Source organism: Gossypium arboreum, chromosome 6 (assembly GCF_025698485.1).
Source record: "Gossypium arboreum isolate Shixiya-1 chromosome 6, ASM2569848v2, whole genome shotgun sequence".
Lineage (NCBI taxonomy): Eukaryota > Viridiplantae > Streptophyta > Magnoliopsida > Malvales > Malvaceae > Gossypium > Gossypium arboreum.
This window is the reverse complement of record NC_069075.1, coordinates 56,279,879-56,295,575: the sequence shown is the minus strand read 5'-3', so window position 1 is coordinate 56,295,575 and position 15,697 is coordinate 56,279,879. Positions and strand designations below refer to the sequence as shown.

The following is a 15,697-nucleotide window of genomic DNA, read 5'->3' as shown; positions in this document are numbered from 1 at the left end:
ATAGTCTTGATTATGTTATTAATTATGAATCGGTTTTTATACGATGATTAGTGATTAAGTCTGGTAATGCCTCGTACCCTGTTCCGGTGTCAAACATGGGTAAGGGGAGTTACATAGGACATACTCATTAGTTATCCTTCTCAGCGTCCGTTTATCATTCTTGGTTGCCTGCTTAGGGTATTTATGGTTCTTTCCATATTGCAATATGTCATGGTACCAAGGGTGATCATCTCTTTCTTCTTCCTTGATGTTGTAACAATGGGTCATGGCCTTATAAATGCTCATATGGAATGTTTTTAAGTCCTCTTGTTTGTTCACTTGGATCATGAAGGCTAAGGTAACTAGTGCATCGACCATCTAATTTTCATCTCGCAGGAGGTAGCAAAACGTGGTGTCATCAAACTCCTTAATTAATTCGAGAACTAACTTTCCATAATCAAATAGTTTAGAATCTTTTGTTTCCCATTCACCACTGAGTTGATAGATTACTAGTGCAAAGTCGTTGTATACTTCCAGCACTTTGATCTTACGTTCTATGGCCACGTGAATACCCATGATACACACTTCATATTCCACAATGTTATTTATACAATAAAAATTGAGTTTACAAGTGAAAGGATAATGATCTTCGTCCAAAGATACCGGGACTGCCCCAATTCTATTACTCATGGCGTTTGAGGCACTATCAAAATTTAGTTTCTAGGGATATCCTCTTGGAGCACCTTCTTCTGTGGTTGCGACATAAATCAAATCCTCATTTGGAAAATTTAAATTTAAAGGCTTGTAATCTTCTAGAGCTCTGCTAGCTAGAAAATTCACTATTGCACTTCCCTTTACTACCTTCTAGTTTACATAAATTATGTCGAATTCGAAGAGCAGGATCTTCCATCGAGCCATTCCTTCATTCAATACGATCAACTCCATCATGAACTTTAGAGGGTCCATTTTCGAAATAAGCCAAGTCGTATGATACAACATATATTGTTTTAGCTTCCGAGTGGTCCAGACCAAGGTGTAACACAGTTTCTCGATTGACGAATATCTTGTCTCGCATTTGGTGGACTTCTTGCTGAGGTAATATATTGCTCTTTCTTTCTTCCTTGACTCATCATGTTGGCCAAGTACGCATCTCATAAAATTTCCAAATACTACAAAGTACAGTATCAATGGGTTATCTGGGCTAGGTATCATCAGCATTGGGGCATTAGACAAAAAAAGTTTAACCTTTTCGAAGGTCTTCTAGCATTCCTCTTCCTATACACATGGATCATGTTTCTTAAGAAGATGGAATTTGGGGTCTTATTTCTTGGTTAGTTGTGAAATGAACTGAGCATTGTAATTTAATCTTCCTAAGAAACATTAAACTTCCTTTTGGGTATGCGACGATGGTAATTCCTTTATGGCCATGACTTTATCTGGATCAATCTCAATCCCTTTCTCGTGGGCTATAAATCCCAGCAATTTACCCGACGTAGCCCGAAAGTGCATTTTGTTAGATTCAACTTTAGCTGGAATTTCCTCAACCTAAAGAACAATTTCCTCAAGATTTTTACATTTTCTTTTTCTGTTCAGGATTTTGTGATCATATCATCGACATAAACTTCAATTTCTTTATGCATTATATCATGAAACAAAATCACCATGGCTTTTTGGTATGTTTCTCTTGCATTTTCAATCTTAATGGCATCACAAAATGCTCCCCACATTGTTATAAATGTAGTCTTCTCCATGTCTTCAAGATGTATCTTTATATGGTTGTATCTAGAGAAACCATCCATGAAGGAATAGTGAATGACTTGTCGTGTTGTCCACTAAAGTACCGATGTGGGGCAACTGGAAATTGTCCTTCGGGCTAGCCTTGTTTATACACTTTTGCACTTTCCCATCTTTCTTAGGGATGGAGACTATATTGGCTACTCACTCTAAATATTTGACCACTTGTAGGAAACCAGCGTCAGATTACTTTTGACTTATTCTTTTATTTTCAACATTACATCTTTCCTCATCCTTCGGAGTTTCTACTAAATCGGCTTGCGTTCTTCCTTTATGAGAAATTGATGTACCACGATATTAATACTTAGACTAGGCATGTCTTTATACAACCATGCGAAGACATTTTTGAATTCTTGGAATAACTCAATGAGGTCCCTTGTCTCTGTAGTGATGCAAGTTTCAATTTTCATCTCTTTCTTTTCTAGTTTATCCCCTAAACTCACAATTTCCACTGACTCGTCATGAGGTAGGATCTGTTTCTCATCTTTCTTTACCATCCTTAACAAATCAGGAGACAAGTTACAATCTCAATCATCTTTAAAGTTCTAAGGTTTCTTTAGACACATATCTTGCTCAAAAGGAGACTCTGAGTTAACAACAGCGTTGCTCATATTATTGATATCTGGAGACCTATTATATAAATAAAAGGAGACCCAAGGAACAAATGAATTTAAGAATGATTAAATGTGTTGTATGAGTATGAGAAAAAAAAAGAGAACGAAAAAAAAGTAGAATATTTGCTAAATGAGACACAAATATGAATTACTTTTATTGAAATAAAAATAGTGGAAATGTGTCTTTTCAAAAAAGTTTCTCTATTACTCCCAAGCTTAGGGCAACAGGTGTGTTCTGAACATTACTCTTAAACAATCATAAATACTACAGGTATATCTCCCACAGTCTAGTTGTTCAGAACACTTTCGGGGATATAGGACAAATTTTTGATAAGTTCCCTTCCTCAGTTCCCTCTTTGGAGCCACAAACATCTTCCCCTTCTGAATCCTCAATGTCTTCAGAATTTTAATTCATTATTTTCCATAAGGCTCTATACTAGAGTTTTGATCTCGACACACTTTTTGATTTCATGAAATTTATTGCATGTAATGAAATGTAGTGTTAATGAATGGAAAAGATGCATGCAAAAAGGCATTGATACTAGTTCAATTCCATTAGAACAAATTTACTAGAAAACAAGTTTCTTTACATAAATCGGATACATATACGACCTCGCTTTAACACTCAAAACCTTAACTTTCCCAAGAGAGCAAGCTAGTGCTCAGCCCCGATCCAACTCTGATTCATATTTCAGGCTTTGAATGGCTGGGGTCTGCAAGCGGTCAACCACTTTTCATACTCGGACCAAAGCTTCGCTCATAACATGGTTTATATCTTTAACCTGTCCCTCTCACAGGCTGTCACCTTTCTCTTGTTATCTTTTCTCAAACCATATTCACACAGCTGTATTGTCTTCCACTTTATCAAGAAACCCTTTTTTCCATGACAAGCTTTCTATTTAGCAACTAAACATGAATAAACACCCTTTTTCTAATATGAAAATGTACTGCAATCATAGCCAAAACAAAACAAAACAAGTCAGTACATTTTATATAAAGCTAGAATACAAAGCAAAAACTAATAAATAGAGCATCTATTTAGGTGACCACTAAAGGTTTGACATGGTCCTTCCTAGGGCTGGCTCTTAGGGTTTATTACATGCGGTTTGGTTCTAAAGCAAAGTACCTGAACTGACAGATTCCTCAATCCTCACCCATTATAGGCTCATACAGACAGAGTTTAGTTCAGGGGAATACATTTCCCTATGTCTGTGCGGAGGTGAAGACCTCACGAAGACATAGGTATGGATGTATCTCGAAAGTTGTCCATTATCCTATGCGGAGGTGAAGACCTCACAAAGGAATAGCATCTCATTTCCACTTAAGAAGGGTAGAATAGAACGATTATGCCATGCAATATATGAAAAGATAAAGAAACTCTTGAACCAATAAAACAGATATATTACATCGCTATGTAACCCGAGATAACAAAGACATTATTTACCACCGACATAAAGGATGAAATGCAAGGAAGGAATAGTCAATTTAAACCAAATTCTCAATTTTCGACAAAAAGACCAAAAAGTAATCAACTTGCAGCTTGACTCTCTTATTAGTCCTCAGTGGAGTTGTCAAGTTGTCGAAACCCTTTTTTGGAAATCGACTTTTCATTTTAAAACGAAAATGAAGTCGCCACCAATCCTTTTTATTAGATGCGATCGAGTCACTTCAAAATTTGATCATTTTAATAAAATGTTAGATTTATTAAAACAATAATTTTTGGCCTACAAAATCCAAGAAATCGGTTCGGGAGTCAGTTAAGCATAAGGAAGGATTAGCACCTTCATAACGCCCAAAATCGATACCTAGTTGATTACTTGATGTCTTAGCGTCGAAAATTGAAAATTTGAAGAGAATTTAAAATGCGATTCATCTTTGCATGATGATATTTAATTAAAATATTGCTAACTAAATTATTTTTTTGTGGAAAAGGCTTTATTTCGAGTTAATCAAAAAGAAAAGATCATGCTCCGTAAGTTAGGATACGATGTCTCGAATCCTCGAAAACAAGAATAATCACCATTTAATTATTACACAAGTCCTACGTGTCTTGAATTTTAAATAAGATGTTTGGTTATTTTAGTTCTAGGAAGAGGCCATACTCCGTAAGTTAGGAGCACGACTCCTAGAATCCTGAAAATAACAAACATTGCCTTGGTTTTAATTATTTTTTATCTTACACCGAAAAACGGATGAGTGTATGTAGCATAATTTACAATGTACAATGATGGCAAAATTATGGTATTAACGAAATAGCAACATAAATAATAGAATAAATTGACAATACTATAGTGAATACGATAATAAGAAATAATGATAACAACAATAAAAATATTCAATTAATAATACAATATGATAATAATGATAATAATAGTGAAATAATATAAAAATGTATGATAATAATATATTTACATAAAATATTGATATTTGAGAAATTTTTAAAATATATATATTAATTAGCAATTATAATTACTTAATAATATTAATAGTATCAATAATTAAAAATAAAATACCAAAATAAAACAATGGAGAAATTCATGGGCTAAAATGTATATAGCACAAATTATAAATGCTAGAAATTAAAAAAATGGGCTAACTTTAATAAATAAAGGATTGAATTAAAATTTAAACAAAATTTAAAGCATGAATTGAAAGAAAAATAAAGAAAAGGAAAATAAAGGACTAAATTTGAAAATATAACAAAATTAAAAGCCTAAATTATAAGGAAACAAAATATAAAGGGTTAAATTAAAATGAGATAGAAAAGTACAGGGACTCAAAGGACAATTATCCGACCACATTTACACGTATCATTCCCGCAATGGGTCAACAGTGGGTCAAGGGTCTAAATTGCACAATAATAAAATAAAAGGGCAAAAATAGAAGTGAAATAATAAATTGTAAGGTAAGATTGAAAAATAGCAAAAAAGCGGAGGGGTCAAAACAACAATTAGACCATCCCCTTTGAAAGCACGTGGATCCTAGATGGATCCGGATCGGGTATTGGGTCGTGTCAAAACGATGTCGTTTTGGGGCTTCTGAAGCCAAGCCAATACAACATCGTTTCATTAAGTCTATATAAGTTTTAAAAATATTTAAAAAAATCATTTTAAACTTGTTTAAAAAAAATCTCTTACTTTCTTCTTTGTGTTTCTCTCAAAACCCCTCCTCTCTGGTCACGAGGCCGGTGAGTCCCCCCCCATGGCCATCAATCATCGGCGACAGAAATTGCCACCTCCGGCAACCAAAAATTGCAAAAAAACTCCCTTTTGAGTCCCCTTTTCATGTAGAACACTGATCTGGGGTCAAATCACCAGAACTCTAGCCAAAACTCCAAAAAATGGAGAGAAACATTTCAGTTTCTTTATCTTCGACGAAGCCTTCAACGAGTCCTTATGGATTTGGAGGTCATCACGTCAGAAAAGATCGTCATTCCTCGGGGACAGTGTCCTCACCCACCCACGACGGTGGAAAACGAAACCTCAGGTAAAAATCTAAACTTTTCTTTTATTTTACGATTTTTCAAAATAAAAAGGGCAAAATAAATGAACTACTTTTAAAAAAAAAAACTCCGTTATTTTCTTTTCTTTTCTTTTTTTGTTTTTTGTATTTGATTTCTTCGGTCCCTCATACAAAGGTTTTTTGTTTGGCTTTTATATTTGAATTAAAATACATATATATTGTTTTCGTTTTTTTTACATATATATTGTTTTTGTTTTTTTTACATATATATTGTTTTTCTTTCTTTCTCCTTTGCTTGTTCACTGTTTCTCCGTTTCTGCTTCTACTTTTTGCTTCTGTTTCTCTGTTGTTTTGCATGTGCTGGTGGCAGAGGAGTGTCAGACGGCACGCCTACTGACGTGGCGAGGCTGGGGCACGAGAAGGAGTTAGGGTTTTTAAACATTTTTATGTTTTGGGCTTTTGGGCTATGGGGTTATTGGGTTTAGCAGGTTTGACTTAGGGTAGTTTAGGTTTGGGCTTGTAATTGGGCCAATATGTTTTTTTTTTGTAAATGGACTTTGTTATTATTTTTATTTTTTTATTGTTGTTTTGTTTATTGGGCCGGACGAAATTGGGCTTTTACATTTACCATATAAAAGAACTAATAATAATGCACGAGTAAGTATATTATGACACTAAAGTTGGAACTATTAAGGTTATGCTATATGGTTGTTTCGTTAATGTTTGATGAACTATTTGCATGGTAGTTGTTCTCGGCATTCACTGAGCTTATTAAGCTCACCCACTCCCTTCTTTAACCATTGTAGATTAGTTGTGTATCGGTGTGAGCAGTGTGGTCTCGAGAAGTGATCCAAGTAAGACTTTTGCGTTATTTTGTAGGTGTTCTATATTTATTTACGTTTTGGGAAAAAAAGCAAGGTGGTAGTGTAACACCCCGTACCCGAGTCCGCTGCCGGAATCAGACACGAGGGGTTAACGGCTTAAACCATTCACTTTCACAGTCCATTTTAAAAATTTTCCAGGCAGTTAGCTAACTGCGTCACTATCACTTTAAAAATCATATCTTGAGTTCCAAAACTCGAAAACCAGTTTCGTAATTTTTCCCTGAAACTAGACTCATATATGCATCTACAAATTTTTTTCTAGAATTATTGGTCAGGCCAATTAGTACAGTTTATTAGTTAAATTCTCCCCTGTTGCAGGGATCGAATACACTGACCTTCGTGCGTTACGAATTGGATATCTCCCTGTACAGGGATTCAATACTGATGCCGTTTATTTCTATAGAAACTAGACTCAAATAGGAATCTATACATATATGGAATGACTCCTAATTATCTCTGGATAATTTACAATGAATTTCCAAAGTCCAAACAGGGAATCCAGAAACCGTTCTGGCCCTGTCTCACGAAAACTTAAATATCTCTTAACATACTGTTCATATGATTGTTTCGTTACTTTCCTACGAAAATAGATTCATCAAGGTTCGACTACATAATTTATTCACTATTTAATTCCCTTTTTACTATTTTTAGTGATTTTTCACATTCACGTCACTGCTGCTACCAGCATCTATTTTTAAGGTAAACTTTACCTATTTCATGATCCTCCATGGATCAACTAGAGTTTGTCATACATATACCAAAAGTGATCATGAATGACCATTCCCATGGCTAACCGTTACCAACATTTCCATACCTCTTGACAAACAACATACAACGATTATAATGCTATGATCAAAGTATATCTAAGCCATTTTCACATGGCTATCCGAATTTACACAAAACCGAAGGGTACATGACCTACACCAAAAGGGTAGTCCTATACATTAACCAAGATATCCTCTCACTACTAGTCTATTCTATACATGCCATAAGATATTCCAAAACATAGTAGTACCAAACAGTGGATAGTGATAGTGTGACTAGTTGTTGACGATCCCCGAGCCCAGTAGCTTCCAAATGAGATCTATAAAACAGAGGAAACAAAGTACACGGAGTAAGCATTACAATGCTTAGTAAGTTTCAAGCAAGGTCAACAGATAACAATCAAGTTATAACATAGTTGTTCGTATTTTTATTTCACTCTTCCTTCGGGCATACCATCCCCTTTATCCAAATATGCACATCTCATCATAATCATAGGAATAGTCTCATAGATTGCTCTCGTATACATCACATAACTACCTTATGGTTTAGTTTAAATCAAGCTCACATATAAGCTTGGAGTACATACTGTTTAACCTTTCGCATTGCGTATTTTTTATAAGCAATTCTTATAAAAGAAGTCTTACCCGGACATAATCTCAACACGTAGTCATCGGGTCTTACCCGGTCATAATCTCCACACGTAGTCATCGGTCTCACCCGAAACATATTCCAAGTTTCATGTACATTTAATCACATGTTACAACATTCACATTAGCCATTCGGCTTTACCACATATGCATATCACACATATATTTTACATTAGCCATTAGGCCTTATCACATATACATACACTTTCACATTCACCACATCGGCCATTAGGCCAATGGCCTTATCACATATACATACACTTTCACATTCATCACATCGGCCATTAGGCCTTATCACATATACATACACTTTCACATTCATCGCATTGGCCATTCGGCCTTATCACACATATATGTATATCATACATATTTCATATTTTTCTTGTACATCAATTTCAGCAATAGCTTATAAGCAACTCAAATAGTTTCATTAAAGTTTACAACAAAATCACATATTCACTACAAGCAGTTTTTCTGACCAACAGTCACTAAGTTGTTTATAACTGAGCTACAAAACTCAAAATTAATTGCCGTTAATTTTCCCGAATGTAGACTCATGTATCTTCCACCCATAAAATTTTCAGAATTTTAGGTTTGGCCAATCAATACCAGATTTTTCTTAAAGTTTCCCCTGTTTCACTGTTTGACTAATCTGACCACTCTTCATTACGAATCAAATTTTTCATTGTACAGAATTCATAATGTGTTCTATTTGACTCCATCTGAAACTAGACTCATTAAGGAGTCTAAGCATATAAATCTTATCTCATAACCATTTTGTACGAATTATAATGATTTTCCAAAACAGAACAGGGATTTCGGAGTCATTCCGACACTGTCCCGCACAAAATTAAATATCTCTTTATAGGAAATTTCTTTGCTTCCACGGTCTCTTTTATAAGAAACTAGACCAACTAAGCTTTGATTACATATTTTATTCAGCCTATAATTCCACACCAACAATTTATAGTGATTTTCTAAAATCACCTTACTGCTGCTGTCCAAGCAATTTATTACAATTTGCTCTTAAATTTCCAAGTCCAAACACTTATGAACTTACCATTTGGGTTTAAGACATATCATGGCCACATCATATCTTATCAAATCAACTCATTATGCCCTATTATGATTCAATTTACTCAACGATTTATCGCTTAAAACTTACCTTGAAAGTGGTCGACGACTAGATATCCACGGCTATTCGCTTACTTCCTCTTTTCCCTTATCCGACTTTGATCCTCTAGGCTCTTGAGCTAAATCAAACAATTTACTTCCCAATCAAACACCATCACACGGCATCCATATACATTTTAGAACCATTCTTAACATATTTACTACTCAAGCATGTAACTTAACAACTTAACCATTAGTTGTCGAACCACAAACAAAACATATTCATACGTCAATATCTCAAACCTTACCATAACAACCAATATGCAAGATATCACATATACATAACTTAGCTTATGAGAACATATGTATTACATCATAAACACATCTTTTACCAATTACCTCACTTAAGCCAAATTTTTTATAATCAATCACAAAGAAAATATACCACAATCACACTTCCAAAATGAGCTACCTCCATGGCCGATTATACTTCATCATTGACATATCTCATTTTCGAATCATATAATCAACATTTGTTCAAGACATCAAACCTCTTTAATTTCGCTATTACTAATATAAACATTCACAAATATATTCTTAGGAAGACCGATTTCTTTCCATAACACATTCATCATCAATACACCATCACATGCACCATTACAAAGCTTCACTTTTAGCATGCAAATGATATCAACACAATCTTACCTTAGCGAATATCATCTCCATGACATAGTAAGGATTGGAACCATGGCTAGTTAGAACTCAAGCTAACTACTAAAATATACATGAATCTCATGGCAAAACATCAAACTTACCTTAATAGTGACCTAGGATAGCCGAATGCTTCACTCCCTTCTTCCTTTTTCCTTCAAATTTTCGCCAAAAGATGAATCAAAGGATGAACATTTTTTTTCTTCTTTGTTTTCTTTTTTCCATTCACGACAAGGGAGGGGGAGCATGGATGAGACCATTTTTTTTCTTTCTTTGCCCATGCTCTTTAATTTATTTTTCCACCCATGATGCACCAACAAAACATGTCTATGACATGTTTTGCCCATCATCCTTTGTCATGGCCAGCCACTAGCAATTAAAAGGGGAATTTGACATGCAAGTCCTCCTTTTGTTTACATGCACTATTAGATCCTTGTAGATTAGCCTATCACATTTCAAAAGTGTCACACAAGTCCTTTTGACTAAATTCACATGCAATTTACTAAATCGAAGCTTAAGATTTTCGCACATTCATATTCACATATTTTATACCATAAATATCACATCCAAATAATTTGGTGACTCGGTTTAGCGGTCCCGAAACCGCTTTCCGGCTAGGGTCACTTTAGGGCTGTTACAGGTAGACTCGTTATAGCCTTGTTGATTTCAAGACATTTTGTTGGTTATTGATTCGGTTTATAAGGATTGCATGTTATTGTTATGCTTGGGTTCATGAACTTGAGGATGGATTGACGTTACATGCTTGAACACGATTTTGTGTTATTGACCTATTAAATAGGCCGATGAATGATTATTTGTCAAAGTAATTGATAAATGATGTTTAGGAACTAAATTGAAATGGATTAATTGCATATGTATGCTGCATTTTTTAGGTTTAGAGTAGAGGTATTGATAATCGGATTTTAAAATCGATACATCTGTATTTTGAAACGTGTAAGAAGTCGAAATATAGATTTGTATTGATACCTTTTCTCGAGTATCGATACTCGAGGTAAATTTATCGATACTTCAAGACAGGTACCGATAATTTTCAAGACTTTGGTTTTTAAATCAAGAAACAGAATGCAAGTTCGGTATTATTTTTCCAAGTGGTATTGATACCACTTAAAGAAAATATTGATACCCTAGTGTCAGTATCGATACCTACGTGATAGTTTTGAGATTTTGTTAAATGGACCTTATGCGTGTTTAATTATTATTATAAGACTATTTGATGTATGATTAGCATGTAACATTGGTAACTAATAATTATAATTGACTTAAAACCTATAAGAATACTAAGATGGATGATGATTTGTTTAGATTGAACTTTTACTTATTGTATATGACATAAGACGGTGGTGTGTCATCCTATATTCGGGCTTGGCAACCATACCGGGTATAGGGTGTTACATGGAACATGTCAATAGATTTTTTGAAGCTCACACTATCGGTTTTTGAATTGGTAATTTTTTTATTAATTTAAGTCCAGATTTGTGGCGTGTATATAGGTGTTTTGTAAATGCTAGCTTTGAATGTTTAGCATAGTTGAAACTTATTTAATGCATGATTTGAGCAATGTTAATGCCTAGTTGAAATGGTATGTTTTGGTAAATGTGTTTGAGATTTGTATGTGAAAATTGGAAATTGCATATTTGAATGTGAATTGATATTGGAAAAGTTAATATTTGGAGAATGTTGAACTTGTATGCCATAGTATTGAAATGATGTGTTTAATGGTTGAATAGGTAAATTAGATTGATAAGAAATTGAATGTGATCATTTGCACTTGTTTTAGTAGATGTTAGGATGTTTTGGTGTAGGTAAAGTTATGTCAATTGCATAGAAAAAATGTTAAGTTATGTGGAAGTTTGAATAGGTACCAAATGGCCCAATTTTTTACCAAAAATAGAGTCCACGTATTAATGTGCAACTTAGCTTGTCACAACGTTGGCCAAAACAATGAGTCACGTCGCGACGTCAAATGGCCTGAGGTCATGACTTGACATATTGTTTTGACGACGTCATGACGTCGACCCTAAAGTTTTAAAATTTTACAATTGGTCCTATTTCATGCTCGAGTCATCAAAAGAGTTTTCGTAAACTCGATTGAGGTTTAGATTTGATTGCTTAAAATAATGTCAACATGTTTAACACATAATTGCTTATTGAATAATTATTTTCTATAAAATTAGCGTGGTTGTTCGGCAACAAATGTAGTATTTGGTAGCTCGGACCTGGCGATCGAGTTAGACAAAGGGTGTTACACATTCGACGATCCACAAAAAATGCTAAATCGTCGAATGATAAAATAAAGCTCTAACTTTATATCAAACCAATATAGAAATGCTCATATGATCCTAATTAGCATATCAATTGTATCCTAACCTTTCTACCAAGTTTACATAGGTATTTGTATTCGATTCTCATTTATCTATATACTATATCATCCATATTACAACCATATACACTTATGATTTTCATATTCTCATGTCACCATACATTATGAATTCCCATACGCATTCACATTGTCATATTTCAAGTTCAATCATAACAATGCACACATATAATTCCTCATCTCATTAAACATTCTCCTTTCGTCATATAACCATATCCCGATGTTTCCTTGCCTAACATGTCAACAATATAGATTTTTTACTATATTCTCACAACCAATAACAATTTGACCTATTTAAAACATTCTAGTACACACATCAATAAGAAAGTATAATAAGTTCCATGAGAACTTACATCTGTAAAATAAATAAATATAAAATGGAAGAAGGCTCCTCCAAGACCTTCACTCCACAACTTTCTCATTTCTTTAGATAGAACCACCTCTAGCAACCTCTTTCGCTTCAAATATTATACAGAACAACATTTTTACATAATGTCAAAATATAAAGATAATCATTAATTAGCCATGTTAATGGCTCAACAACCATTGAAAAGCATTTAAACAATAAATGAGATGATGGAATGCTAGAAATTCATGAACTCTTTCTAAAGACCTTCGCTCTCTAGCTTAGTGTTTCTCACACTAAACTCAAACCCTAAGTGTGTGGATGATAAGATTGGTGATGAATCTTGGTTCTAATATGGTTTCTAAGGGGTGTTCTTACAAGAAAATAAAGAAAATTAAATGGTGGAAAATTTAAGTGAAAATGTGTAGAGAAGAAGAGAAATGAAAGATGGAAGCATTTGTTTTCTTCGGTAGGTTGGTTCAAGAAGAAAAGAGCGTTGTTTCATCTTTAATTTTTACAAAAAATAATATAATATTGGGTCAAAAAGTCAAAGATGATAACTTTTGGCCAAAATAAATCCTTTTAATGCAACAAGACTTATAAATATCCAAATCTGTTTTCATTAGCACATACTCTCACAAATACTAATATTTAATCATTATTTAGGCCCATCGCGAGCAAAATTACTATCCGGTTCTCAATGGTAGCAATCATCCAACTGCTATATTAATGATGTCCGACAATCAATTGTTAAACATGGACAATCTTTATTTATTTGAGGCAAGACCAGAACATAATGAAAGCATTTTCTTCGAGTATCATCTGCAATTTTACAGATTTTACAGCAAGTATATTGCTTAAAACATTTGAAAAAGAAGTTCTTGGAATTATTCAGCAACAACTAAAATTAATACCGACCGCGGATTATGGATCTAGTGGGAAAATCACAGACTTATTTACAGATGGAATTGTTCATACTGCTACATGTTTCCTTCTAAAACAAGGAAACTAATTCAACCATGAATGTTCCTCTTGATACTCCATCTGCCTTGATATAAGTTGTCCCTGATAATGCCTTTCGTAATTGAAGATTGGGTTCTCGTAAATACCTCCACTGCCCCATCTTTCACCATAAGGATACGAATTACCAAAAAGATAGTCTGCAGTCTCCTCCCATGGGCAGTTTACTCCTTGAGGACCATAGCAATTTCGATAATCGTTCTCTCTCTTTGCACGATCCAGGCAGGGCCAGTAACCAAACAAACTTTCACAAAGGTCCATTGCTTCTAAGCCATACCCTGGAGGGATTTGAGACACTCTCTTTTCATATTCAGCACCATAAGGGTAACCATCAGTGTAACTTTCCTTATTCTCTTCACCTTGATATGACTCTACAGGCCTGCCATTAGAACCCACATTACCAACTTCGTTACTTCCCTGGGTTTGCTGCTCTTGGTCCTTGACTGTGGCTGTTTTGCTTCCATTGCTAGGCTTTTCTACCAGTTTATCAACTCCTTTCCCATAAGGCGACTCTATAGACCCATAAGAAAAGGTTTTCAAGGATTGATCATTCGGATCCCCTGATGAACGTGGATAACATATTCCCTCGGAAGGGGGCAGGGGTTTGCCATATGTTGCATCAAGATCATAACCACCGCCATAAGGCGTTGGATCATACTCTTCAAATTCAGGCTCATTGAACTCTGAGACAGAATATGAGACAATTAACCGAGTCTTTACAGTACCATAATCTTCACCATAAGGGTTTAGGGCATACTCAACATAGTTAGGCTCACTGGAAGTATACGAAGAGTATGCAACAGCCGAGCGACCAATTTCAGGATCATAAGCACCATAACATGGAGCTGAATCGTATTGGAAAGAATTGTAATCCTTGTATGCATAGCCATAGCTAGAATGAGCTTCTAAGTCTTGTGATGAAACATAATCATGGCTACTATCACAATAGGGAGTTTGATAATACTCACCAGAATTAGCTTCATAATAATAGTTGGAGCTGTAATTGGCCATTACAGATTCATCAAATCTCAAACCTGAATTTTCCAGAAAAAAGGAAAATGTTACTCAATTCCCAGTGAGCAAGGGGGGGTTGTATCTAGATTTATCATTAAAATATCTACCACATAGCCTTTATCTTATGAGGAGAGAGATAAAGTTTATGCACATGTGAGGAGAATTGTGAAATTGGACTTTGATAACTACCGCCTAACTTTGTTTTCTTTGTTTTTATTTGAACAAAGAAAAGGAAAAAAAAAATCAATTATCACAAACATGAAAACCCAACATTGCAACTTCAATAGTAGAACAACCATATAGGGTTCATTTTATCTATTTTACACAAAAAATAGATAGATTAATCCCTATAATTAGATCAAAGAGTAAATTGGTCCTTTTATTAAAAAATTTATCCATTTCTATTATTAAAAATTGGTCATTTATATCAGCGTGAGGTATATGTGACATGTTATATGTCATTGATTTGTTGTTCTATCTATCATGCCAGTTTTTATTACGAGTGAGTAAAACTCGATTGGACTCAAAAAATTAAAAAAAATTTGAATTTTGAGTTATTTGATTTTTTTGAGTCAACCCGAATAAGTTATTTGGGTTTCAAGGTCAAGACGAGTTGAATTTGAATAATTTGAATAATTCGAATAACTCAAATAACAGATTGGTGTAAATATCCCTTTGGTCTCTGTCAATTTTGAAAATGAACAAATTGATTTTTCTCAACAAAATTAAAAAAAATGTTCAAAATAAGTTTTAAAATTCAAAATATTTATAAATATTTAAAATTTTATATTTTAAAAAATTCTGAAAATAAAGAATATGTAAAAAAGTTTTTAAAAAAGTTGGCCCTAATTAAGTAAATTAACTATTTAAGTTTATCGTACTAAAATATCCTCTCTTTTCTCTTATTTTGCTTTGAAAATTTTTGGTTTCAATTTATATGATCTAACATT

The 15,697-nt window shown here is 34.1% G+C and overlaps 1 protein-coding gene across 1 annotated transcript; it reads right to left on the bottom strand.

The window, feature by feature from the left end:
• Positions 1–13,460: 13,460 nt before the first annotated feature.
• LOC108484615 (uncharacterized) lies at positions 13,461–14,887 on the bottom strand. The gene is made up of 2 exons (XM_053029440.1): positions 14,702–14,887; positions 13,461–14,606 (listed from the first exon to the last, which is right to left on the bottom strand). Exons 1-2 carry the CDS (start codon positions 14,714–14,716, stop codon positions 13,722–13,724), a joined length of 900 nt encoding a protein of 299 aa, XP_052885400.1. The 5' UTR covers positions 14,717–14,887; the 3' UTR covers positions 13,461–13,721.
• Between the last annotated feature and the right edge of the window lie 810 nt (positions 14,888–15,697).